This window comes from Cryptomeria japonica, chromosome 8, assembly GCF_030272615.1.
Source record: "Cryptomeria japonica chromosome 8, Sugi_1.0, whole genome shotgun sequence".
NCBI classification, from domain to species: Eukaryota; Viridiplantae; Streptophyta; class Pinopsida; order Cupressales; family Cupressaceae; genus Cryptomeria; species Cryptomeria japonica.
In genome coordinates this window covers 706005804-706032574 of record NC_081412.1, presented here as the reverse complement: position 1 = coordinate 706032574, position 26771 = coordinate 706005804, and the positions used below count along the sequence as shown (strand labels likewise).

The 26771-nt window shown below is 37.9% G+C and overlaps 1 protein-coding gene across 7 annotated transcripts in view; it reads left to right on the top strand.

Annotated features, from left to right (window-relative positions):
• Positions 1 to 26771, top strand: part of LOC131064714 (ascorbate transporter, chloroplastic) — a 151578-nt gene that overhangs the window by 91438 nt on the left and 33369 nt on the right. For all 7 annotated transcript variants that reach the window (XR_009111312.2, XR_009111310.2, XR_009111309.2 and 4 more), the window contains exons 6-9: positions 22684 to 22893; positions 24415 to 24552; positions 25444 to 25545; positions 25706 to 25771. Coding sequence is in view for 3 of the 7 variants with exons in the window: in XM_057998956.2 (XP_057854939.2) it covers positions 22684 to 22893; positions 24415 to 24552; positions 25444 to 25545; positions 25706 to 25771 (516 nt within the window). In the remaining 4 variants the exon portion in view is untranslated. The remainder of the gene's footprint in view (positions 1 to 22683; positions 22894 to 24414; positions 24553 to 25443; positions 25546 to 25705; positions 25772 to 26771) is intronic.

Sequence of the window (26771 nt, the reverse complement as noted above, 5' to 3'; positions counted from 1 at the left end):
CCAGTCGACCACGCAAGGCGTTCCTACAATCAGCAAGAAGCTAGTGGTTTGGATTACGAATCCTACCAAATATCAAATCTCACACTTTGTCCTTCAAATTTAACAAACTACTTTGATTGAGCACGATTCAAGTAGATCAAACAACCATGAAGATAACTCAAGAAATTTGCAACAAAACACCATAACTTCAATATTTTATTGATTTCCAAGTCATCATGTACAACAATTGCTTGAATGTCTCTCTTCAAAACTCAATCTTGCTACAAAATAAAATTGCTTCTAACTCTAATCTCTCTTACATCAACTATTGACTATTACTCTATTCCTCTATTACACTATTAACTATTGAAATGAAAAATGGGGGTATAAATAGCATCCCCAGTTACAATGAAAGGTCCAGATTGAAAGTAAATCAACGGACAAGATCATGACACCTAAACCCTAATTAGGGTTTGTTACAAATGACCTCCTTTTTACTGAACAATATTAAATACATAGCCAAATATTAAATTCGGCACAAAAACCTAGGAGGTATCAACCAATGAGAAATAAGATGTCATGTCATCTGTAACAACCTTTCATCTAGAATCTTATTCCCTTTCCAATTCTCTTTCTTAGCATATGCAATGAATTTTGTCACGATTCCTTCGATTTCTGTGATTGGAATCTCGGGAAGATTCTTCATACTCTCCTCTAAGTGGATGCCCTGATCGAATGCATCTAGAAGAGCTGCGTCCCATGAAGGTTCAAGTTCCTTCGTTCTATCAATCAGGAGCATGGTGGCAAACATCTGATCATACTGTTCATCTGTAATATCTGCGTCCTTGCGAAAGATGATCTTGATTCTATCCTCAAGTTCCTGCATATCCACATCTGTCTCGACCTCGATCCCTCTGCCAAGAATGGTACGAAGTACCTCAAATACTCTGTCCTGGATCGGATTGATCACTTCCTCAAGTTGGCCACATCTAACACTGATGTCCTCAAAGAAAACATTCTTCATATGGAGTAAGGTTGACCACTGGAACAAACTGTGAGAATCACCCTCCAAGATCCTTTCCTGCACTAAAATTCTTCTTGATGTGTGTCTTATAACTCTCAAGACAGGAATGACAACGTCCTTGGTATGGGCAAATGCAGCTACTGTTGTCATCAATTTGTGGATTATCTCAAGAACTTGGATAGCCTGATGAATGATCTTCATCATCCTTGTAACAAACTCTATGGCCACTATATGAGATCTATCCATCCAACTACATGTACGTTGAACCAGGTTCCTGAATCTTTCTGCCTCATTGATTGATTGAAGTGGCAATGCCTGCACTGGTGATCTAACTGGATCCTGACGTCCCAAAGGTTCATTGATGTGACTGAAATATGTCCTCCATGCACCTCTCTCTCTCTCAAGCTTTCTATTTTTCTCCATTTCTTCTCTAAGCTTGTCCTTCAATGCCTCAAATGTGTCGGTGGCATCATCTAAAGTCTGCTCTGCTGTGGATGGTCCTAACTCAAAAGTCTGTATATCATATTCCTCTGCTAGGATCTCACCCTCATATTTGTCTGCTGCCGGTGTAGCTATCTGCAGTTTTCTGGATCCAGTCTCATCTCGAATCATCTTGGACATCCTTGTAGCCTTCTTCTTCTCTGTTACTTCATGTGAACGTCCAACAAGGCTCTCTAAATCGATTGCATTATCCTCATCCTCTACTACGATCACCTTAGTCAATCTTTCCTTCAACCAATCTGGGATATTCGATCTTGTCTCTTGAACTTGAATCTCTTTATGCACTATTTCTTTTTGTCTGGGAGGAGATGTTATTTCATTATCTTCTTCTAACTCATAGTCTTGGAGAGATCCATCTGACGAAACATGCTGTGCCTGTCCTTCCTCCTGCCTGTCATTCTGTACCATAGACTCCATGGATTCTTCCACTTGAATTGTTCTATTCTCTGGTCTAGAAGAAGTACCTGGTGTTTGATCTTTGTTGGCCCCTTGCTTTCTCTTGGAAGACTCTTTCTTTTCTGACCTTTCTTTTCTCTTCGAACCTCTTGGATGGAGATTGCCCTCACTGGCACATCGAAGGTTACCTTCACCTGAATTCCTAGGATTAGGATTGCCTTCACTCACACTGGCTCCACCTTCGGCTGATTTCTCTTCCAAAGTGAAAGACATAGCTATGCCTTGTTCTCTCAACTTCTGATGCTGAACGTCTACCCATCTGCGAGTACAAGACAAGACTGGTGCCATCAAAGCATCTAAATCCACGACCTCGGGCTCATTCCAATCCAACCTTATTGTTTTGCTTTCTCTATCATAGGAAGACTGGATATGTCTGCCGTTGTCCTGAGCTTGGTCGGCCACTCTGTAAATCCTACATTTCCTGATGAAATCCAAAGGTAATCTAGAATGCATTTTCCGTTTCACCTCAAGATCATCTAGGAGGTTCATCATAAAATCTTCAATCTGGTACTCATGTCTAAATCTTCTGCCGACTGTCTCCTCTAAATGTCCATGTGGATCAAAGCTATTTCTCCAAGCGAAAGAAGAAAAAGAATACAAGGCTAACTCCTTCTCTGCGTCATCCATGGCTAAAACATTAGGACATACCTCAACTGAATTACCCAAAATAATAGGTACTTGGACTCCATTCTGATGTCTGTGCCTGAATGCCTTTGCATATGCTGCCAACCTTCTTGTTACTTCAAGTAACACAATTCTGTCTATCGGATACCTCGGCAACATGTATGGAGGTAAAGGACATCCATGCACTCTAATGTAAGTGAATTTGGGAAACTGAATGAACCAAGCACCGTACCTCTTTATGAATTCCTGGGCATCCTGGGATAATCTGTTGTGAATCCCTCCTTGCAACGTCCTTGTGATGTTCATCGTGAAGGTGTCATTAACTAACTTGTAGTTTTTCCCTGGCGGATGATGCAAGTAGGCATAGGAATCACAAGCTCTGACCTCGCCGGGTCCTCTTCCAATCATTCCTCTGTGAGGTAGTCCTGCGTACTCAACACTCCTGATCAAAGCATAGATGACGTATGAACTCATGTGGAAGGACTTAGTAGCCCTGAGTCTCCTCAACTGTACATCTAAGCAATGGCTAATCATCCTAGCCCAATGTATCGTACCTTTACCCTGAACAATCACCTGGATGAAGTAAAACATCCACTTCTCAAAATAGAAGGCATGAGGTGCTCCTGTAACTCGGTTGAGCATGGTAATCAAATCTCTGTACTCCTCTTGGAAATCAATCCTGTGCGGTGTGTTCGGAATCTTGCTTAGACGGGGACGACTCTTGAGTAGCCAATTCTTGTTAATTATGCTTAGGCAAGCATCTGGATCATCATCGTACATTGATCTGGCTCCTTCTATGCTCTTGTATATCATGTCCCTGTGCTCTGGAAGATGGAAAGCTTCACTTATAGCTTCCTCTGAAAGATACGCCAAAGTGATTCCCTCATTGGACACGATCGTCCTGGACTGTGGATTATAATGTCGGGCACATTCGATCATCAACTCGTGGCACTGAATAGCTGGAGGAAAACCGGCCGCCTTAATGATGCCACTCTCTATTATTCTCCGGGCGACAGGTGATGGCTTGCCAATGTAGGGGACCTCTCGAAACTTCTTCGTGCTAAAGTTTCCCAAGTTTGTATCTCCAATGTTGCTCCACTTCGACACGATCTTGGTCTCCACTTCTTCGGTCTTCTGATCTTCTTTCATGAGAGCTGAGCGACTGGTGGATGCTCCCGCCTTCGGGGTCGCCATACCTACACAACATTTCATTATGAGAACTATATTTTGCAATGAATAACGTTGATTAGAGAGATAAAGTTTTTAGGAAACCTCATGATAAGTCTTTAGAGTTATCATTTCCTAAAAAATAGCGATTGAGTAAAGAAATTCAAAATTCAAAATTTCAAAACTTAAAATATGACGATGAATAAATAAAGCAATAAAAATCAAATCGCCATACCTCAATAGAGAGCTAACTCTAGAATGCAAAAAGACAAAATTCGCTTAGGCAAAATTGACGTATGAGATCTCTTTCAAATTATCAACTTCACCACCCTTTGTCTTCAATGTGATCTTCAAGTTCACCTTTAACGTGGTCTTCCACTCTTAGCAAATTCGCTCAAATGAAGGTCTTCAAATATCGCACCACCCTAGATTGCTTACGCCACCTTGGATGGAACTCGCACCTCCTCGAACACACTTCGCACTATCTTCGTTTTCCTCAATTCGCATGTAGAAGGATAAAATAATGATGTGAAAATAATAGTTTTCACCCCCCTATATATAGCGCTTGCACCTCTCCATTTACTAAGGCCGACTTGGTAAAATATAACAATTTCAAACGATTTTTAAATGATTTTTTAATTAAATAACAAGGCCGACCTCCATGTATGAGCGCTCCATTCGATTTTTAATGATTAATTGATAATTAATCAAATGCCTTTCGTTTTTTAATTTGTAAACTTCGATTTTAATAAAGGCAAAATAATTAATAAATGACTAACGCCATATTAAATGCTAATTTAATTGGATTTTCAAAACTCATCGATCTTAGCATTTAAAATGAATTCAAAGAGGTTTATTTGGCGCCAAAAATCTGAAAATGAAGTGGACATACCTCATCGCTCTGGTCCCTTGGAGAGGGACAGGAGCGATCCAAGATTTTTGTCATAATTCTTGCAATTTTAACGTTCATCTCCTTCCTTCCTACGTTCAATATCGATCATTTTGTTGGGTTCTTCGAATTAGATTGCCTTGCATGTGCGCATGAGTGTCTTTAGATGTATCATCGCCCTTGTCCCTTGGAGAGGGACAGGAGCGATCTCCATGTTTCCACGTTCATCTTGCATCTTTGATCTTTGAACTTCTATTGCTAGGCGAATAACATCATTGCTAGTCCATTCCATGCACGTTCCATTTGTTTTCATGAAGTGTTTGGACGTTTAGAGGATCATCGCCCTTGTCCCTTGGAGAGGGACAGGAGCGATCCATGTCTTTCTCCTTAATCTTAGCAACTTTTAACTCCAACCTTCGTTGTGATGTCTTCCAAACGCCGTCCTTCACCATACCCATCCTTGCCTTAACTTAATTTCGAAGGAGTATGAGTGTTTTTGATGGGATCGCCCTGGTCCTTGTCCAAAGGACAGGAGCGATATGGACTCCTTAGCTTGATTGATAACGTTTGGACGTTCAAAACTCTTGCATGTCATCCTCAAAAGACGTCTTGAACCGTTTACAACCTTGTGAAGCCTTGACTCAATGTAATTCTTGCATGAATTGATCAATATACCCAACATCGCTCTGGTCCCTTCCTGAGGGACAGGAGCGAAGTTCAACATTGCGAGCTTGTTCTTGTTTTCTTCAACTTGCAATCATCTTCAATGCGTGAAATGACGTCCTTTCGATTCTCTTGGTAACTTGACACTTGCTTGTCTTTTGAAATTCATGCCTTTATGGAAATATCGCTCTGGTCCCTTCCTGAGGGACAAGAGCGAACTGGGTCTTAGAGTGCAAATTCCTTCAACGTGGCGACCTTTGTAACCTTGTGCTTGATCGAAATGCCTTGAAACGTCCTTGCCTCCTTGTTCCTCATCTTGGAAGGTCTTGATCTTGGAGGAACGGTTTTAAACTTGAATAAGAAGCAATATCACCATCATATCGCCCTGGTCCCTTGGAGAGGGACAGGAGCGATTCTAGCTCTTGTGGTCTTCACTTCACTTTGTTAGCTTCCAAATTTATATTCAACGGATTTGTCATGCTCTACTCCATTCAATCATGCCTTAAATCGATTGCAATTTGGCAAGAAAATCATTTATAACAAAAATCGCTCTGGTCCCTCCCTATGGGACAGGAGCGAACTAGGCACTTTAGGACCCTTGTTGACATTTTAAAATATTCAATTTATATTCACTGGGTTCATTTCCCCGTCTTCCTTGCCACCAAACATGAACTTGACTTGATCTTGGCCTGGATTTTGCCCAATGAAGAGTATCGCTCTGGTCCCTGGGAGAGGGACGGGAGCTATAATGTATTTCGCCTTGGTCCCTTCCTGAGGGACAGGGGCGATTTTAGCATTCTGGACCATTTTTCTTCATATTTGCACTTCAAATTATATTCATCTGATAAAACATCTTCCTTTGGACCTCTTCAAATCGTCAAGTCGTCGAAATCCCGCAAGGACAAAGCAAAATTGGATTTGTAGCTCCGGTCCTTCACTAAGGGACAGGAGCGATTTTTCTCCTGGAGGCATTTCTGTGCTCATGAAAATCTTCAATTTATATTCAATGGAAAAATCTCGCCTCTCTCCCTCATTTCCAATTCATAATTCATCTTGACTCTGCAGGAATAGTGAGATATTTGAAAAAGAGCTCCCGTCCTTCACTGAGGGACAGGAGCGATTTTGCTCCTACAGGTCAAAATAACATGATTTTTCACATTTTAACACTTCACAAGGCGACAACAAGTCATTTCCAATGCCTAGGATCAAAATCAAAAAAGTCAAAATTTGGTCAAAAATATTCAATCGGACAAAAATTCACATTTCATCTCCAACACTTAGACAAATTTAAGCTTTGCATCAACATTCCAATTGAAAATTAGACCATTCTGGCGAATTCATTGCATTCAAAATTAGCATCCTTCGAAAAGGAAGCTCAAAAGCCCTCAAAACGACTGGATTTTGGCCTGAAAAGACAGAAATTAAAACCCTAAGGGTTGACCCTAAATCCAGACAACTGACTGACTAACAAAATCCTAAAAACGAAGGCGAAAAACGAGGGAAAAACGAGCAAAAAGAGGGGGTCCCCATTTTCAATGGGGCGATGTGTGAAATGGTCACAACATCTGGCGACACCACTGAGAAATGTTGCAAAACATTTGGGAATCAATCTTTCTAAAGGAAAACTCAGAAAACCTCCCTCAACAAAACCAAGAGTTAAGAAACACTTACAAGAAGAGACCATCATATTGAGACAAAGCATCAAGTCCACAGTTACCCATGTGTGTGCAAATGCGTTAATTCCCCTCAACAAGACAATCATGGTCTTCAGGTTCCCCTGTGATAAGCTACGTAGTTCGTCTAAACTCCAAAAGCATCCTGGATAGAGCCTCGCTGCCAGTCGGACGTCCATAGTCCCGACGAGGTTATCGCCGCAAGCTCACGAATATTGCTCCATTGCCAACCAGGCGTTTATAGCCCCGATGGAGTTACTCGTAAATTCCCTTTAGCCAACTTGATATTTCCTTTTAGCTCATTTCTTTCTTTTGATTTTTCTCTTTTTTTTTTTTTTCATCTTTTCTTTTGCTACTGCTTTTCAGTTCCGTCGATTCTTTGGCTCGTGAGTAGTGAAACTCACTAGGGTTTGAGGATTGTGGTGGCGCTGAAGCTAGACTTTAGATTTTTCACTGATCACAGCTTCGCCTGTAAACCATAATGACTCGAAGATTATAAGTGTGTGAAAATATAATAACTGGAGGACAAAAAATACGTGAGTTCAATAAGCTAATCTACTTCAATGCAAATACGTCCTGACTCAAAGCTTTACTAAAAGAAACTCCCTTTGTAATTCCAAAAAACCTCATGATTTTCCAGATGCACCCAACAACCTAGCGGGAAGTCAGAGCGTTACATAACAAAATCACCCAATGTCAAATGGATACACCTCAGGACAAAACAACTAACCTAAAACAAAACACCTAAACTAAGAACGAAAACAAAAGGCAAACCAAAGCGAAACGAAAAACCAACAAACGGGAAACAACGAAAGCAAACTAAACTAACTATGTACAAAGGAAGGCCTTGGGCATTTCAGGACTGAAAATAATGTTTGAGATACCTCCCATTGACAGGCAACGGGATGTCTTCTCCAGTTAAAGTCTGCAACCTAAATGCATTTTCTCCCAATATCTCTGAAATTTGATAAGGGCCCTTCCAGAGCTTATCAAACTTATCATGTTCACCTCGTTTCTCATGTGCTTTGTCCCAATATAGGACGAGATCTGAAATTCGGAACGCCTTGACTCTTGCTTGTCGATCAAACCATCTCTTCACCACCCCTTGATGTTTAGCAAAGTTTTCTAGTGCTCGATCTCTCTTTTCTTCCAGGTTCATTAACTGCGTCAATCTGGCCTGCACTGCATCAGTATCTTCCATGTACTCCTGAATGAATCTTAAAGTCGGAATCCTGAGTTGCATGGGGAAGACTGGGTCTTGGCCATAAACTAGAAAATAAGGCGAAATGCCTAATGCGTTCTTTGTTCTGATTCTGTCTGCCCATAAAGCGAATCTTAACTGGGTATGCCATTCTCTTGGACTTCTCTCTAATAATTTCTTGATAACGCTGAGCAAATTCTTGTTGGTAGATTCAGCTAACCCATTACCCTGAGGATAATAATTTGATGAAAACTTGAGGGTTATTCCGTACTCAAAAGCCCAATTTGAGAATCTCAATGATGTGAACGCCGATCCGTTGTCGCAAACCAACGCGTAAGGACATCCAAATCTTGTGATTATGTTCTCCTCCAGAAACTTGATTACAACTTCGGTAGAACAAACTTTAAGTGCTTGTGCCTCTGACCATCTGGTACAATAATCTGTAGCTGTAATGATGTACTTGTGTTGTGCTGAGGATGCGGGGTTGATAACACTGATAAAGTCCATTCCCCATTTGGCGAATGGTCTAGCTTCAATCACTGGATTCAGTGGCATGGCAGGATTTCTTTCTCTAAAAGCTGCGACTTGACATGTGTGGCAAGTCTTGATATGATTGAATGTATCTTTAAAAAGCGTAGGCCAGTAATATCCTGCTCTTAGGATCTGGTGAGCTGTAGCGAGGTTGGCTCCATTTCCGGTTCCAAACTTGGAATGGAAATGTTCAATTATTTGCTTTGCTTCATCTTTGTCAACACATCTCAGGTATACTCCTTCATAGTTTTTGCGATATAAAACAGATCCTTGAAGCATGTAATGTTGACACTTTAATCTTAGTGATCTCTTTTGTGTAGGCGTCATATGAGCAGGACATCTGTGATTAAGCAAATATGTCACAATATCTTTGTACCATTCATCATGTGTGACATCTTCTAATTCATAAATTTGTTGGACTAATCCAGGTCCATCAATTGCCAATGTCTGCGCCAAAGCTTGTCCTCGGACAAGTTTCATGGGCTGTATCTCAATATCAAACTCTTGGATAATGGCGACCCACTTTCCTCTTCTCTCTCCTAATTCATTTTGCATGAGAAGAGTCTTGACTGCTGCATCGGGCACTATTGCATAAATCTTGGCTCTCAAAAGGTAATGTCTGAATTTCTTCACTGCCTTTACTAGGGCATATGCTTGCTTTTCAACATTTGGATATCTGAGTTCTGCATCCTTCAATGGAGTACTCATGAATGCAATTGGGTTCTCGTCCCTTTCTTCACTTCTCTGGGTGAGAATAGCGGCACAAGTGTAGTTAGAAGCGAAGGAATATAAATAGAAAGGCTTGAGATAATCTGGACTGATCAAAACTGGCGCTTTTGTGATTGCGGTCTTTATTTCTTCAAACGCCCTTTTGGCTTGCGGAGTCCATTCAACCTTTGCATCTTTCTTTAACATTTCATTCAATGGTCTGACAATCTCGGCAAATCCGGTAATGAACTTTCGGACGAAGTTGATCTTGCCGAAAAATGACTTGAGCTCTTTCTTGCTTGCTGGCAAATTGATAGTGGATATGGCCTTTACTCTTTCAGGATCAATAGATATTCCCTTCTCTGAAATGACATGTCCTAAAAGCTTTCCTTCTGTGACTCCAAATATGCATTTCTTGGGATTGAGGGAGACACCGTATCTGGCAGCACTTCGTTATACAAATTTCATGGATGCCAAAATGAGAGCCCAAGGCTCCAATTTATAACTTTGCCAAGCCCAATTCAAATTCAAATCCCTTGGCGCCCAAATTCATTTCATTTCACCCTCCTAGGCAAAGTTTGCCCAATGCAAATCCCACCACAAAATCGCCATTTTGGATAAATAATAGTTTATAACATAAAGTGTGAAGTGGGTGCTCAAAAATGACTTTAGAGGAATAATATAACTTAGGCACAAAATCGCCTCATTCATTAAGTTATATTTTTTGATTAAAATACCATGTCGAACCCCTTAAGTCAGAACACCAATTATGCCTAGGCCAAAGACAACTAAAGTATTTTATTAAAAAATACTTTTTCCCCCTTCCAAATACTAATTACTGCCAAAAGAGCTAAGACTAAGTCAACTGACTTGAACAACTGAACCTACCAAAAATAGAACTGTCAGATATAGCACTTACTAAAAATAGTAAGTCTAAGAAACTTCATCAAAAAGACTATTCTTCGAACCCTGTGACTGAGCTCGAGAAACCAAAAAAAAACCACTAAACATGACAACTGACATCAACTTACTAAAAATAGTAAGTTCTACAAACTCCCTTGTACTGATTGCATGTCATACCATTGCGAAGCTTACAGAAAACCCAGAAGGAAACCACGATTCATTCTGCCAAACTCCAACCAGAACATCCTTGAAAACTGCGAGGAGTCCTCCTAGAAAATAGGAAACCCTAATTTATGCTTCTAGTTAGCCTACGGGTCTCTAGAATAGGCTAATGGCTTATTGAACTACTCCTCACTGAGAAGGGACATTTAGAAATTGTCACATTTCAAAGGGATTTGTGACTCATTTATGCATGGTTTATTGAGGATAATATCTATTATCTATTTCTATAGTTCTGATTTTGCAATAAAATTGAGACATTTGTATTGAGTGGGCTTGAGTCAAATATATATCATAAATATTCCTATCAGGGATATTACATTGAACACTAACTACATCATGTTAAATTTGGTGATCAGATTAGATAAAGACAATTGAAACACAAATATACAGAAAGTACCCTAGGAAAACCTTCCTCTTGAAGGTGAAAAACCCAACAATTGATCTGTTTAACGTATTAGCAAAATCTCTTACAAATGCTTCACACTTTGAAGCAATATAATAAGAGAATTTACTTTAGAATCTTTCAATAGAAGGTTCAATCTGCCTTATACAAAAAATAATCTTCAACTGAAGAAGTCAAACTGCTGTAGATGGGTTACAATATGCAGAAGAGTATATCAAACTGCTGGAGACAATATTGCTGAAGATAGTATCCTTGATCTGCTGAGGAATTTGCACTCCAATGATCACGATCTGCTAATGTTTCTGTTTGCTCAAGATGACTGATAATTCGAATTGATTGTTTGTATGAATTCGATTGCCTAGGAAGTGAAATGGAACCAAGATATATACCCACGCATTGGTAATTCTAAACAAAATGTCTCCTTTAAGAGTTGGCCTCCTAATTAACAATCATACCTCTACATTATGTTTAATCAACACGTCTTAGTTAAGGATCGGTTGCAATAAATTAACACGTCTTAATTATTATTTGATAACAAACTCGATTCAACATTGGATCGGTATATTAATGAATATAGGCAAATCAATATGACTAAATTGTCAAGGCCGATAGGCCAATTAGACAATTTAGTTGTCTAAGTCGGCCTAGAAGGATACGTGTAATATCCCCATTTTTCTAGCGTCTTATGAAGTTTTAGTCTTTTGGCTAAGTGGAGAAATAAGGAGAAATAAAAAAATTAATTTCTTATAGTCATGAAATAAATTAAAAATTAAAAGGGGCGACTTTATATTTAATTAATTAATTAATTAGTGACTTAAAATAAAATAATTAATTATAAAGTCACTAAAATGAAATAATATTATTTCTAGAATCCTCTAGAAGTTTATGAGACGTATGGAGAAAAAAGATAAATAGAGGTTGAGCCTCATTGTATGATCATTGGAGATTTGGATTATTGCATTAGTTGAACATCTGAGGACGCAAACCTTCAGCAGATTGATAGAAGGGCTGGATGAAACCCTAGTTCTTCATCTTGGGAGTGGATTCGTGACGGAATCTACATCAGCGCCTAATTTGTGAAGTCTTCTTTTGAAAGACAAATTTGCAGCTGAGAGTGGAGGATAAGTCAGTCCTTCATATTGTGCTTATGAAGTTTTGTTTCATATCTATGGTAGTTGGGGTCCATGGAGTTAACAGATTTTAGGATTAAGGGCGCGTAGTATATCAATTTTGATTGGAGCAGTGAGGCGATTTTATTGGAGAACATTTAGAAAAAGGATTTGTGAGTTTGCTGTTGTAAGTTGCAGGTCTGAAGACAAATTCGTATTTTTTATCCTTACCCATGATTTTATTCCTCTCTCTACATTGAAGCTACAAATTCCACTTTTGAGGTCAGCAATAATCTCTGTGGTAGGAAGCGATTCTTCTTGAAGATATTGGGGGTGTTATTGTGGACAAATCAGTGCTATATTACAGTCTGAACCAAAATCGTGGCAGGCCTTCATACCTTCGAGTTGGCTCATATCTCTTCTTTTTGGCTTCAAAACACATCAGTAAGGATAGCGCTCTATTGGAGGAGGAAGGGTGATCAGTTTTGGTGAGGAGTGGAGGACTGGCAGCCATCTATCATTTCTGTTTCAGATCTTGTTAACAGCAGCAGGGGCGAATTGAAGAGAAGTTCGAATCTGCTCAAGGGAGGCTTCAAAATTTGTGAAATTGATTACTCCTTCATCCTTACAACAAGGCGCTCCAACCAGGTGCATTTTGGCATTGTTATCAATGGGCTTTGTTAATGTATATGTTTGAAGTCATGGCTGCCCTTTTACTCAGAAAATTCTGAGTATTAGTTCACAAACTGTCTCATCATTGGTGAAGGTCATTATATGAATTCTTTGATCAATATATATGGTAATAAAGGAGGAATAAGACTGCATTATTAGTTCCATTTTTGTATGAGGTTTCATGCAAACTGTTTGTTATAATGTTAGCTGCCTGTATGTGCATGACTATGTGTCTAGTTGGGTGAAGAACATTATAAATCTGTTGTATATGCTTTCCTAGCTATCATACTTTCATTTGCAGTCAATTGTAGTTGTTCATTTATGTGAAATATGTGATGGTTCACCTCTATACCAATTTTGAAAGTTTCTGAGACAGCAAAGAGCATAACACACAAACCTCTTAAACCGCATAGCACGTAGTTTGGACAGCAAGATATTCCTTGTTTTCAATCATCTTAGGACAGGGGATATTACAATACGACGGACGCTATTACATCAACACTCCCTCTTAGCTAGGGAGGAATCCTTCTGGATATCTGAGTCACATAGTGACATTCACCATGGCTACTCCTAGAGGGTGGATCCATCATGGCTACACCCATGAGTGGAGATACAAATGAACACAACCACCATGGCTTCTCCCATGGATGGTGAAAGAATAGATATCACCTCACCGTGACATCAACCATTATTGTGAGATCGTCACCTCACAATGATGGTGAAATGCACAAGTGTTCATCATTGTGAGATTGTCAGCTCACAATGAGATTCACAATGGCTCATCCTAGAGGGTGAACACACAAGTACAAGAAAATCATCACGGACTCTGTCATGTGGCGTCACACACATGACATCCACCATGACTCATCTCAGAGGGTGGATCCACCATGGCTCATCCCAAAGGGTGGAAATAAGGGCTTTCACCTTAAATCTCTCTTAAAGAGAAATGCATTAGCAGGAGCTTACACTTTAAACTTCTTTCAAAGAGAAGAATGCATTAGTATAAAATATGAATATATATATCAATGATGCTGAGACTCAATCTCAGCTCGGGCTTCATTCTCCATCATACCAAGCTTATCGCGAAAGCATACAAACTTTATCTTGGAGAGAGGCTTGGTGAGAATGTCTGCCATCTGCTCAGCAGTACTAATGTATCTCAACTGAATAGCATTTCTTTCCACCATGTCTCTAACATAGTAATACTTGATCTCCACATGCTTTGTTCTGTCATGAAACACGAGATTGACAAAAAGCTTTACACAACTTTGATTATCACAATGGATAATAGTAGGCTCTAAGGATTGCCCAAACAATCCTGCAAGACAAGCCACATTGCTTCTCGTGCTCCCACACATGCTGCAATATACTTGGCCTCTGTAGAGGTTAGTGCTACTGAAGACTGTTTCCAGTTGCACCAAGAAATCATGGTAGAACCCAAACTAAAACAACAACTAGAGGTGCTCTTTCGATCAGTGACACACCCTACCCAATCGAAATCAGTGTATCCATGCAGCTTCAAGTCCACATCAGAAGAATATCTCAGGCTATATCCAACTATGCCACGCAAGTATCTCAGAATATGTTTTGTTGTAACTAGATGTATTTTCTTTGGTTCACACATGAATTGGCTAAGTGCACTTGCTGCATAGCAAATATCTGGTTTAGTATTGACTAGGTACATCAAGGATCCAATCATCTGCCTGTATAGTGTAGAATCCACCAGATTCGAAATAGCTGCAACCTCTCTTAACTTATGCAAGTTAGTCTCCATAGGAGTGGACATAGATTTACAATCCATCATACCAAATCTCTTTAGAATGTCAATGGTGTACTTTGTTAGGATTCCCAAAGATACTGAGAGGAGGGGGGGGGTGAATCAGTATCTAACCGGTATATACATTTACTTGACTTAAAACATGAAAAGCATATTAAAACTGTGTACCGGTAAACCAGAAATAATGCAGTAACTAAGAACAATAACAACAACATGAGAAGCACACCATAACACAGTGATTTAACAAGGAAACCCGGTGTGGGAAAAACCTCGGTGGGATTTGTGACCCACAATATTCGCTTACTGGCCAATAAGAGAATATTACTTTTACAATAGGGGCCTGCACATGCAGGAAGGCCAAGTGCCTAGAGCTCACTACTCAATTACAAAAGAAGTCACATTGACTTACAAAGATGGATTATACTAATCCAATGTCTTGTACTGCTTCAGATCAGCATCTGCTATGCCAGGTTCAGTACCGGTTTAAGCTCTACTACATACATAAACCCTTAACCAATAATTCGCATATTAGGTCTGCATAATTTCGCATCCTATCTCCTTTTTTCTATCTTCTAAATGATCTACAATGATCTCATACATATATGAGTCATATTACAATCCGCCATGTTGGCTTACAATGATTTTACAATTAATTACAAAATACATTTTAAACAAAATTCTTGTCGGCCAGGGTGCCAGTGTTCTTCCTTTTTGTTGCCGGTGTAGAGTGTTGGTGTCGGTGCCGGTTTCTTTGTCTTGTCGGTGTCATATGATTGCAAGGTTGCCATCAATGACAAAACCTTCAATCACCTACAATTTCTCATTGGAGTGTGCATTTGCCAACATACTTTCCCTGACTCTGAATGATCCCATCAAATTTTTGCCAAACTTCTAACCCAAGGAAGTAGTGCAATAAACCAAGATCCTTCATCTCAAATTCAGAAGCTAACTCCTCCTTGCGTTTGATAATAAGATGATCTTCTCCAGTAATAAGTAATTCATCAACATAAAGAATTAGGGTTAATGCTTCCCCATTAATTACGTTGAAGTAGAAGTTTGAATCTGCATCATTCTTGGAGAAGCCCAAGCCTATTAGGTAACGATCAATCCTTTCGTACCAAGCATGTGGAGCCTTCTTAAGGCCATACAATGCCTTCTTCCTTCCTATGTACCACAAATCCTTCAGGTTGCACAATATATACTTCTTCCTCGATTACACCATTTAGAAAAGCCGTCTTTACATCCATTTGGTGAATCTTCCATCCTTTAGATGCTGCAATAGCAATGATGGTCTTGACTGAAGTATATCGGGCAACTGGAGAAAAGGTTTCCTCATAGTCAATTCCCTCCTTCTGAGAGAATCCTCTAGCCACAAACCTAGCTTTGTATTTCTCAATACTACCATCAATAGCATGTTTGATCTTAAAGAGCCATTTAGAAGAAACAACAGATTTACCTTCCGATCTAGGTACAATGTCCCAAACATCATTCTTTAGAATTGATTGATACTCTTTTGCCATGGCATCTTTCCAAACTTGTTGACTAGTAGCTTTCTCAACACTGGTAGGTTCTGATTCAATGATTTGACTCATCAATGCAACATAGCTAGAGAACTAATGAGGTCTCTTACTTTCTCTAAATGTTCCTCTTGGAGCTGCAAAACTTTCAGCCTCTTGCATCATTTTCCTCACCCAAAGAGGTCTTTTCTTACCAATCACAATGTTAGTAGGCCCATCAGTAGGTTTCAAGGGCTCATTTGGATCATCATCTTCTTCAGGTTCATGAGTCTCCCTTTGAATCTCAGGAGTATGGTCATCTTCCATATTTTGAGGATGCTCTTGATCTTCACTATCCATCTCATGGATGCCCTTGTATTTTTTGAATGCAACATCCTCTTCAAATGTCACATCCCTACTTAACTCAATCAATTTCTGCCCTGAAATATAGATTCTGTAGGCTTTTGATGTTTCACTGTAGACTGCAAATATTCCCTTCTTGCCAGAAGGTTCCAACTTTGTCCTTTTATCTTTGCGTATATGTATGTACACTAGACAACCAAAGATCCTCAAATGACTTACATTTGGCTTCACCCCTGTGAATGCTTCTTCGGGTGTATTATCTTCCAAAATACAGTAAGGGCATCTATTTTGAACATAGACAACAATTCTAGAAGCCTCAACCCAAAAAGAAATTTGAAGATTTTGATCGTGGATCATGGCTTTAGCTGCTTCCACAATAGTTCTATTTTTCCTTTCTGCTACACCATTCTATTGAGGATTAAAGGGAACACAAAACTCTCTCTTAATCCCAGCTTCAATGCAAAAATTACGGAAGTTAGCGAAGGTGTACTCTCCTCCATTATTGGATCTCAAGACTTGATTCTTTTCCCGGATATGTTCTCTACTTGAGCTTTGAATTCCTTAAATCTCATAAGTACCTCTTCAGATTCTTTACTCTTCAAGAAATAGATCCAAGTCTTTCTTGAGTAATCATCAATAAAAATAACATAATACAAGAAACCACTCAAGGATGCAACAGACACAGGACCACATAAATTTGAATGGATGAGCTCTAAAATACATTTGGATCTACTTTCACTACTATGAAATGTACCTTTAGTATTCTTACCCAATGCGCAACCTTTGCAAGTTCCTTCATGCTCCTGGTTGAGTTTTGGAAGGCCTGTAACCATCTTCTCCATTGTAGGTAGTGCACAAAAGTGAAGGTGACCCAATCTTCAATGCCAAATCTCACAAGTACTTGATGAGTCATGAAGTAAGGCTTGAGGCAGATGAGTGCAAAGTTTGTAAAGACATCCATGACTAACTCCAATGACTTGACCCGTCTTGATGTTTGATTTCTTTGTCCATGCAAGGACCTTGCCATCTACGAATGCAATTCGATATCCGTTGTCTTCCAAGGCTGATATGGAGACAAGATTTCGCTTAATTCCTGGAACGAATAGTACATCATTTAATTGCAAGGAAATGTCTGAATTTAAGTGAAGAGAGGAGGTCCCAATTATTTTCACGGAGTAACTAGTATCATCTCCAATGATTATTTGTTCATTTGAATTTCTCTCCACCAAATCATTTAGATGTCCTCTAAATCCGGTAATGTGGCGAGATGCACCATTGTCAATTAACCAAGTATTATGGTCGATAGGCGCATTACTTGAAACAGCTGAATAGAATATGAATCCATCTGAATCCTTTTGTGGAAGAGTCTTGCCAACATCCGCAATGGAAGCTTGAGGCATAGGCCTAGCTGGACATTCCTTTGCGTAGTGACCACATTTGTCACATCTAAAGCATTGGACTTTTGAAAGATTCTTCCTTCTTTTGAATGTAGGAGCGCCATTGGATTCCTTATCTTTCTTCCTTTTGAAATATCCTTTCTTACCCTTCTTCTTTGAGGAGTGAGAGGCAAGAACATGAATATCTTCATTTGTAGAGCTTTGGCCAATGCCTCTCGTAGCCAATCTTGACTCTTGTTGAATGCAGTCTGTCTTCAATCGATCAAACTTAGGGAGTTTTGATCTTGCCATGATGAAGGAAGAACATTAAGTGCCAACATGGTTAATTCTTTGTTATCTATAGTGTGTCCAATGGTAGAGAGTTGATCTCTCAATTCGGTAATCCTCATGAAGTATGAGATGTATGAGATCAACAACACGAGTCGAGCTCTTGCATTAAATCAACAACTTCACCACATCAAGATGACGAAAGGAGAATCCATCATTTTGCTTTGGTGTTCTTTCTCTTCCATTGAAGCTTCTCATCCTCTTCAGTTGGTTCCGGTACTGCTTTCTCCACGAATTCATCGAATTCGTTTTCCCCCAAGGCAAGCATAACTCTAAACTTCCAAGAGACGAAGTTTGATGCACCCTCAAATCTGTCTTCAACTTTAAGTCCGTTCACCATCTTGATGTTGATAGATGTAATCAAACTTGAAGGCAACAATGGAGGATAACCCTTCTTCTATGAATCTAATCTGATCTTTTCTTAAGCCTGCTTTGATACCGTGTTAAATTTGGTGATCAGATTAGATAAAGACATTTCAAACACAAATACACAGAAAGTACCCTAGGAAAACCTTCCTCTTGAAGGTGAAAAACCCAACAATTGATCTGTTGAATGTATTAGCAAAATGTCTTACAAATGCTTCACACTTTGAAGCAATACAATAAGAGAATTTACTTTAGAATCTTTCAATAGAAGGTTCTATCCGCCTTATACAAAAAATAATCTTCAACTGAAGAAGTCGAACTGCTGTAGATAGGTTACAATATGCAGAAGTGTATATCAAACTGCTAGAGACAATATTGCTGAAGATAGTATCCTTGATCTGCTGAGGAATGTGCACTCCAATGATCGCGATCTGCTAATGTTTCTGTTTGCTCAAGATGACTGATAATTTGAACTGATTGTTTGTATGAATTCAATTGCCTAGGAAGTGAAATGGAACCGAGATATGTACCCACACATTGTTAATTCTAACCAACATGTCTCCTTTAAGAGTTGGCCTCCTAATTAACAATCATACCTTTACATTATGTTTAATCAACACGTCTTAGTTAAGGATCGGTTGCAATAAATTAACACGTCTTAATAATTATTTGATAACAAACTCGATTCAACATTGGATCGGCATATTAATGAATAGAGCAAATCGATATGACTAAATTGTCTAAGGCCGATAGGCCAATTAGACAATTTAGTTGTCTAAGTCGGCCCAAAAGGATACGACCGAGGCTATTACATCAACACATCATTCCCTCAAAAAAGAAAAGTTGGATTCCCAGATGAAAGTAGAGAAAACAACTATTAGGTAAAATTTTCCAAACTCATGATAGCATTGTAGAGGAAGAAGGGTCTTTATGCTCATGCTTCCCTTGTGTATCCAAAACAACTTGATCATAACTTGAACATTCTACAATTAAATATGGATGAAGATCTTAGAAGTGTTGAACCTTTGATGCTTTAACTTGCAAAGTATACCCTAATCATCAGTATATGCATAACATAGGGCATTTTATGGATAGTGTACCTACTATTGGCTAGACAACAAAATCAATTGTGTTAGAGGACCATACAATCAAGTAGCCAAGTTTGAATGGTTATTTGATTCCTAAAAATCTTTAGCAAGCTGATTGTTACACTTGGACAGTACTGTTGGCATTGCAGATATATACCCATCAGGAAATCTTGTTTAACTCTCTCATAGGCTAGAATTGTGGCTTCTCTCAATTTACCATCCTACTGGAATGATTCCCTCTCTTGGCCAAATTACGAGTTTGAGGAAGAGTATATTGCAAAAGGTTAGACAGTTGCTATAGGAGATTAAGTTTTCTGTTTTGATCAAAGTTTTCATAGCACAAGTTTTCCCTATTGATCAATGGTGGACTAAAGGCCAGAGGGCCATTCAATATGAATAGTGTGGTCAACAGAGGCAAAAGGCTGGACAAGAAAGGAACTTGGCAGCTGAGTACTCATAGGGAAAATTTGTGCTATGTTGGCCAAGTTTTCAGTGAGTTGGGGCAGAAAAACTTAGTGATTACTCATTTAAACTTTGTGAAATTGGGTGAAAAAAATTACCTGATGCAAAAAGTTACCTGATCCAAAAATGTCACTTAAACACTAAAAAGAAAAAGGTTTTCTGCTATTTCAGTTTTCTTGTGCAAAATTGGAGTGAAAATACATGTTTTTGGGTCTTTTAAAAATTATGAACGTTGCATGTGCCATGAAGGTTTGTGCAATTTCAAAGGTCTTCATTTGGGGTTGGTGGCAGAGGCTTTGCTGCTCAACCCCACTGTGTACCATGATAGGGAATGCATGAGGAGTGCTGCCCTAAGATCCTTGCGAGGGTTCCTACCCCTTTATTTTGCTAGGAGCATTCCAAACCCTTGCCAAACTCATTTGATACATTTTGTAGCTGTATTTTTCATAAAATATATGTTTTTTCAAAAATTTAAATATTATCAAGTTTCTGAGTTTTGCTAAGTTGGAAATATTTGGTTTGTTGAGTCCAAGTTGAGTTTGATTTTGTGAACTATGGTTCCTAGGATGCACTTTTTCTCTTATTGCATGCATTTTACATTTAAATTTTCATTTCATATATTAAACATCTGTGGCACTTCAAATACCACTTCAAAGTACATATTTTTAAATCACAGTTACTTTTAATTTTCATTCCAATACCAACCGCTTATGTGCATGCTAGTTGGCTTGGAATGCTTCCCATTTCCCATAGACTAATATTGTATTTTCTTCAGCTGAAACACCGCCATCAATGCTGGTAGTGATCTCTGTTGCCTGCTATTGGATTCTGAGCAGAATTTGCAGCCTTTTATATAAACTAGAAATATCCAACAAGCGTGTTTCTATTTATCTTTTGCCTTTTCTCTTTCATATGCTAATCTATGAATTATAGATTTTTTCTTCATTTGAATGAGATATTACTAAGAGGTTTGACAGGTATTATTGGTGACAATGACACAATACGGACTTCATACATGTGATAAGGGAGCAAAATAACAACTCAAAAAGTGTATCTATCTTGTAAAATAGTACTAGAATACAATGCCATAAACAGATTGATCACATATGAACAAAGAAATTATCTACCAGAACTTATGTATAGTCAGCATAATATCATATACATGAATGAACAAAACATAGTATGAGAGACAAGGATCATTGTCATGAATATCTTTAGTAATATGCATGGTATCTAACTAAATCCTGGTGTAAGTTGCATAAGATAACCAACAAACTTGTGGATCAAGAACTCTGAACAGAACAATATAAGTTTACACATAAATGTGGGGCTGGTATTTATGGCGGTTGACTGGAATGATCCAATTATAAGGAACTTGCAAACTCGTCATTAAATCAAAGATTAATACCAATAACTACATTGCGTAGATGCATAAGATGTCTTATTAGTTACTTTTTCTGGTTATGTTTATGTACAATAACAACGAATTACTTTCTGCTGTCACAAACTAGCAACTGTTTTGCATTAAACCGGGAGGTAGCTTCTTCTAGTGAATAAATTGTTTGACATGACCTGTTAGTAAGACATTTGTACAATTTTTGGAACTTTAAAAAAAGTAGTGGCTGTCTTATCTCTGATATGGGATCTAGTGGGCATAAGTCACATGAACCAGTAACATAATGCCTGAAAGTGAAAAACTTGTGGTTCTGTTAATGGGTATAGTTCACAGTTTTATGAGCACCGGAAATTTTTAAATATGCATTTCTTTGGATGATTAGCTTTATTAATATCAGTCCATATTGGTTCTGGATTTAGCAGTGAAAATGTGGTGGAGAGTGCAGTGCTGATGCTGTTTGTCTTTGGTAAATGAATAATAATATATGGGTAGAAGTGAAAACCCGTGTCTCTGGTGTGGGGTGTTAAAATATTTGATGGTGTATTAAACAATAGAGACGAAATCTCTATATAAAGAATTTACAAGAGACAACGTTTCTAAATGAAACAATCGTGAACTGAAGCCAGAAATAGAAACTACCTAAAGACGACTAAGATGACTAAGATGACCATTAAAGAAACATTACAATATTCTAATATGAGGTAAATGTAGAACCATCTTATATTTAGTTTCATCAAGGATACAATAAAAATACATGAATTCTTTTCTGTTGCCTGGTAATTGAATTGTATCTGTAACCTGGTGAATTTAGTGTATTTGTAATTTTCACAGTTTTAAGCTATGTCTTATACTTGTATAGCATACTTGGCTATCTTCTTTCAAGAAGAATGTCAAAATAAAATCAAAGCAAATTGTACAGATTGTTCGATGTTGAGAAAAACTATAATATCACAAGCTTTAAGCGACATAGAAAACTGTGATCTCTGAAGCAGATTTTATTTAAGTATATTGTTATTGAAACGGGAAATCCCAACTTATTTTTCTTGAAATGATATGCATTGTTTAAATATAATGTATGTGGTATGTTTTACTCTCTTTGAAGCATTTGTTTCTTTCGCTATGGGAGGTAACGATTAAAGCATGTTGAATGTAATGAGGACCTATTTTCATCTCTGATGTTTAGAAAGGATGCAGCATGCATGAAATGTTAAGAGCTTGATTCAGAAGATTGTATTTTGTGTTTTGTTGATAATGTTTTGATACTTGTTTCAAATTTTATTCTTCAGGCGCACAGCTCACCACTTGAAGATCCAGAACTCTCAGCAGAAGAGAAGGAGCTGATTGTAGGGGAGGGTCATCCCAAAGAGCCTGTTAAATCTATTCCATGGAAGTTACTGCTTTCAAAGGCACCAGTCTGGGCGTTGATAATATCGCACTTTTGCCATAATTGGGGGACATTCATACTTCTCACATGGATGCCAACATACTACAATCAGGTGCCTGCTTGTTTTTAGTATCCAATTAATTTGCCTTTGGATTGGTCTACACATAAGCTGTACAACATGCTTTTCTTAAAAAAACTGATTATAAAAATATTGATTGGAACATTTAGCTACATATAACTTGTTGCAAAGAATTGGGATATTAGTAGTGCACTCTGTTTGTTCATGCATGTAGAAAATTGTTGCAGTGACAATACAGAGAAATAAGATAACATTTGAAGTTCCAACAAGAAATTAAAATGGATACTATAAATGTGTAATAAAATACAATCTCTGAAACCACACATAGACCATAGAGATTGATACAGCCTTTTCCATTTTTTAAGCAATACTAGTGAGATTATGTCGCCAATCGTTTATTTGTTTTGAATACTTTTTCTGAAGCTTCCAGCACACTTGTGAGTGAAGAAAAACAGAAGTTTTCTCGTTGGGAAAGACGACCCTCTTTTGAGGCTGAGCTAAAGATGGAAATTCATAGAATGATGTAAAATTATCCATTATTGAGGCATGTTCTGTTTGACTCTCAGATCACTGTGGCTCAGCAATGTTGTTGGATGTTAGTGAAAAATGAAAGAAGATGCTATTGCATTGTAAGCTTCGTTTTCCCCCTTCTTGGGAAGGTTGTGATGTTGCAAAATTATTGCAGTAGGAGATATATTTTCCTCTTGTTTGTTCCCCTCCAAAGCAGCATTTAAAGTGCGTGAGAAGACCCTGACATGTTTAATATTGGGAAAACCAGGAGGGGAAAAGTGCTTTTTCTTGTAATTTGGATTTTTTCTTTTCCAAGACATCAGGGGATTTTAGAGATTCCACCTATAAGATTGCATAGAATAGTCCTTGTAGGAAGTGGATTGTAAGAGTTGTGGTGGGTGAGGCTTCTTGGTAAGTCCTTTTGCATCATAGAATCCTTAATTAACATAAGAGAGGAAGAGGGTTACTGACTATATACAATGTAATAGTTGTCTCATAGCCATTATTTACTTTTGATTAGACTGAATGATTTAAATTTGTAGCAGATAGACTTTATCTACTTAGCACTTTGAAGCACCATAACAACCTCACATACAATATTGTGCAATAAATTCCCGTGTCTAGAGTTAGACAAAACTATTTGATCTATCAAGGAAAGTTCTATAGTGATTGAGGATGAAGATTACATCTTTCTTTGCTCTATAATTACATTACTCTAGCTATGAATGGATTGATTTTGCTATTGTTTCAATTCAAGCTATAGGATGTAATGTAAAATAAAAATGCCTTGGATGTTCCCCTACTCCAATCGATTGGCTTTTGGAGTTTAAAGAACATTAACATTTTCTTAACTTGAATAGGCTTCTAGCTTATCTTTAGAATGTACAAAACCATGTAAAGTTCATTTTCAGTTAATATTTGAATTCTTATTATAGCACTGGGATGCTTCTGTTTTTATGTTGCTTGATACACTTAAACAACTTGAATTTGTACTTGTGTACATGTCCATTAACCATGTATGTATCATTATTGATTATGTGACAGGTCTTAAAATTCAACCTTACAGAATCTGGGTTGTGGTGTGTTTTACCATGGTTTACCATGGCTGTATTTGCAAATTTGGGAGGATGGATAGCTGACACACTTGTTAGTAGAGGGATATCAATCACAACTGTTCGCAAGGTAAGCTTCCTCTTCTTCAATTCAAATTTTAGTTTTGATTGTGTATTAGATATTCTTACTACCTTTCCCATAAACATTTAACCAAACAATTCATGGAATCTAAATAATAGTTTTCGTAGCATTATGTTATCTACATCAAAGGAACAACCATGAAGCACGTATTTAGTAGAGAAATGATCACATGAGATGCAATCCACATATGGCCTCATTTTCATTTTTCAGATTATTTATGGTCATGTTGCAATGAATAGTCAGACCTGCCATTTTCTTTTCTTTAGGTACTAGTTATTCCATCTATTGAGAGATCTTCCATTTGTGTATGGAATATGCATATGTGGGAGACCATGTTTATTACATATGAGAATAATGAAGGCATTTCTATTTATTTTAATTTTTTTCAATGTCATGTCAAGTATATTAAAAGTGAATGTTGACATTTATATGGCAATCTTCAGGTTTGTAACTGTGTTGCTAATTTGGAATACAAGTTTGGTGGTTTGCTATTTTTTTCCTTGGGTTTGGTCATACATTTGGTTTGTGGAGTTGATCGTGATTCTAAGTAATGCTACTAACCAGATGCCTATAAAATTTAAAGTATAGAACCATAGGTAGACAATATGTTGTTACCCTGACAGAAAGCAGTGTTATCCTCTATTCAATTCAAAACATGGATCATTTTTTTTGCACCTGATAGTTCATTTCAACATTGGAGTGTAAACAGTAATCTAAACTACTTTGCATCCTGAATATTTAGAAAAGCATGTCCTTTTCAGCTTCACTAAAAGTTATTGATATTACATCCTGTTTATAGAATTATTCTTTGCAGTTATATGAATTCATTTTTTTGCATTGTCAATATAATGCTTTTAGATTTTTGGTTGAATCTGGCAGGTTATGCAGTCAATTGGGTTTCTTGGCCCAGCTTTTTTCTTGACACAGTTGAGCCATGTCAAGTCACCAGCAATGGCAATCTTGTGTATGACATGCAGTCAAGTATGTACTGACAATAAAGCAACATCACAGTTGTGGAGCTGCAAATATTTGATTTTCTTCATATAGTTTAATGTAATTGGAGTAATCTGAAAAGCAACAAAACTCATTTCTGAATGCTTGAAACGTGTTTATAAAATTTCCTTTTATTGTTTAACTGTAGGGATGTGATTCTTTTTCTCAGTCTGGCCTGTACTCTAATCATCAGGACATTGGGCCACGCTATGCAGTGAGTATCTGCTCCTTATTAAGAAAATATGCAAACATATGCACTGGTTTTTTGTTTGAGATGCAACAGTTTAATTCCCAAGGCATAAGTTTGGACAAAATAAAGAATGGTTTTCTGGCCTTGATCTACAATAAGGTCAAAGGATATATTTCTAAATAGTGAGATAACACAAAGATGCTAATCAAATTTATTTGATTTCTTGTGCTTGATGGATTTGCATGCAACAGATATGCCTCATTTTGCAGAGTAGTGAGGAATCACTCTCTTGCACACTCATGAAAGTGGAAAGATTTAAAACCAGCTATAAATTTTTTAGGAAATACAAAAATATAATCTATGAAATCTTTTAAGAAAAATTAAGGAATCCCCAATCTGGTCTACAAGGGAGCTAATGGAGAAATTACCAGCAAGGGAGCCCGTTATGCATAAAATGTTGAGCACTAGGTTAGGGTATGTAATTATGGCATAACTCTATTAACCAGCTTCACTTTAAGGTGACCTGTCTTTGTTTGGAGAGCTATCTTAGGGTTTTCGAAGGAGACATCATGCTGCATTTGCTACTTCTTAAAGGGTTCCTGTAGTTGAGAGGGAAGTTTACCATACTGATATTGTTAGGCATACAACTAAGACAGCCTTAATTATTAAGATGAAGTTCTCAAATCTTTTCTTAAAGACTTCATGTGATACACACAGCATGTGCCCTAGGCACTTCATAGTGTGGATAAGATCTTTGACTTCAAATAAGGAATAAAGAAGCTATCTACTCTAATCGTAGCAAGATAAATTTTAAAGATCACATTAAAAGGGAAGACAGCTCTTCATATGCACAATAACACAAAAGGAAAGGTAGCATCTGCACCTTCAAAATATGGAAATAATCTACCAGCATGTAGTCCTATCAACTGAGTGGATGCAATGGCCAACTTTGGATTAGTTTTTGAATCACTATCACTGGGCTGGAAAGTGGGGGTAATATAACTTTGGATTAGTTTTTTAATCA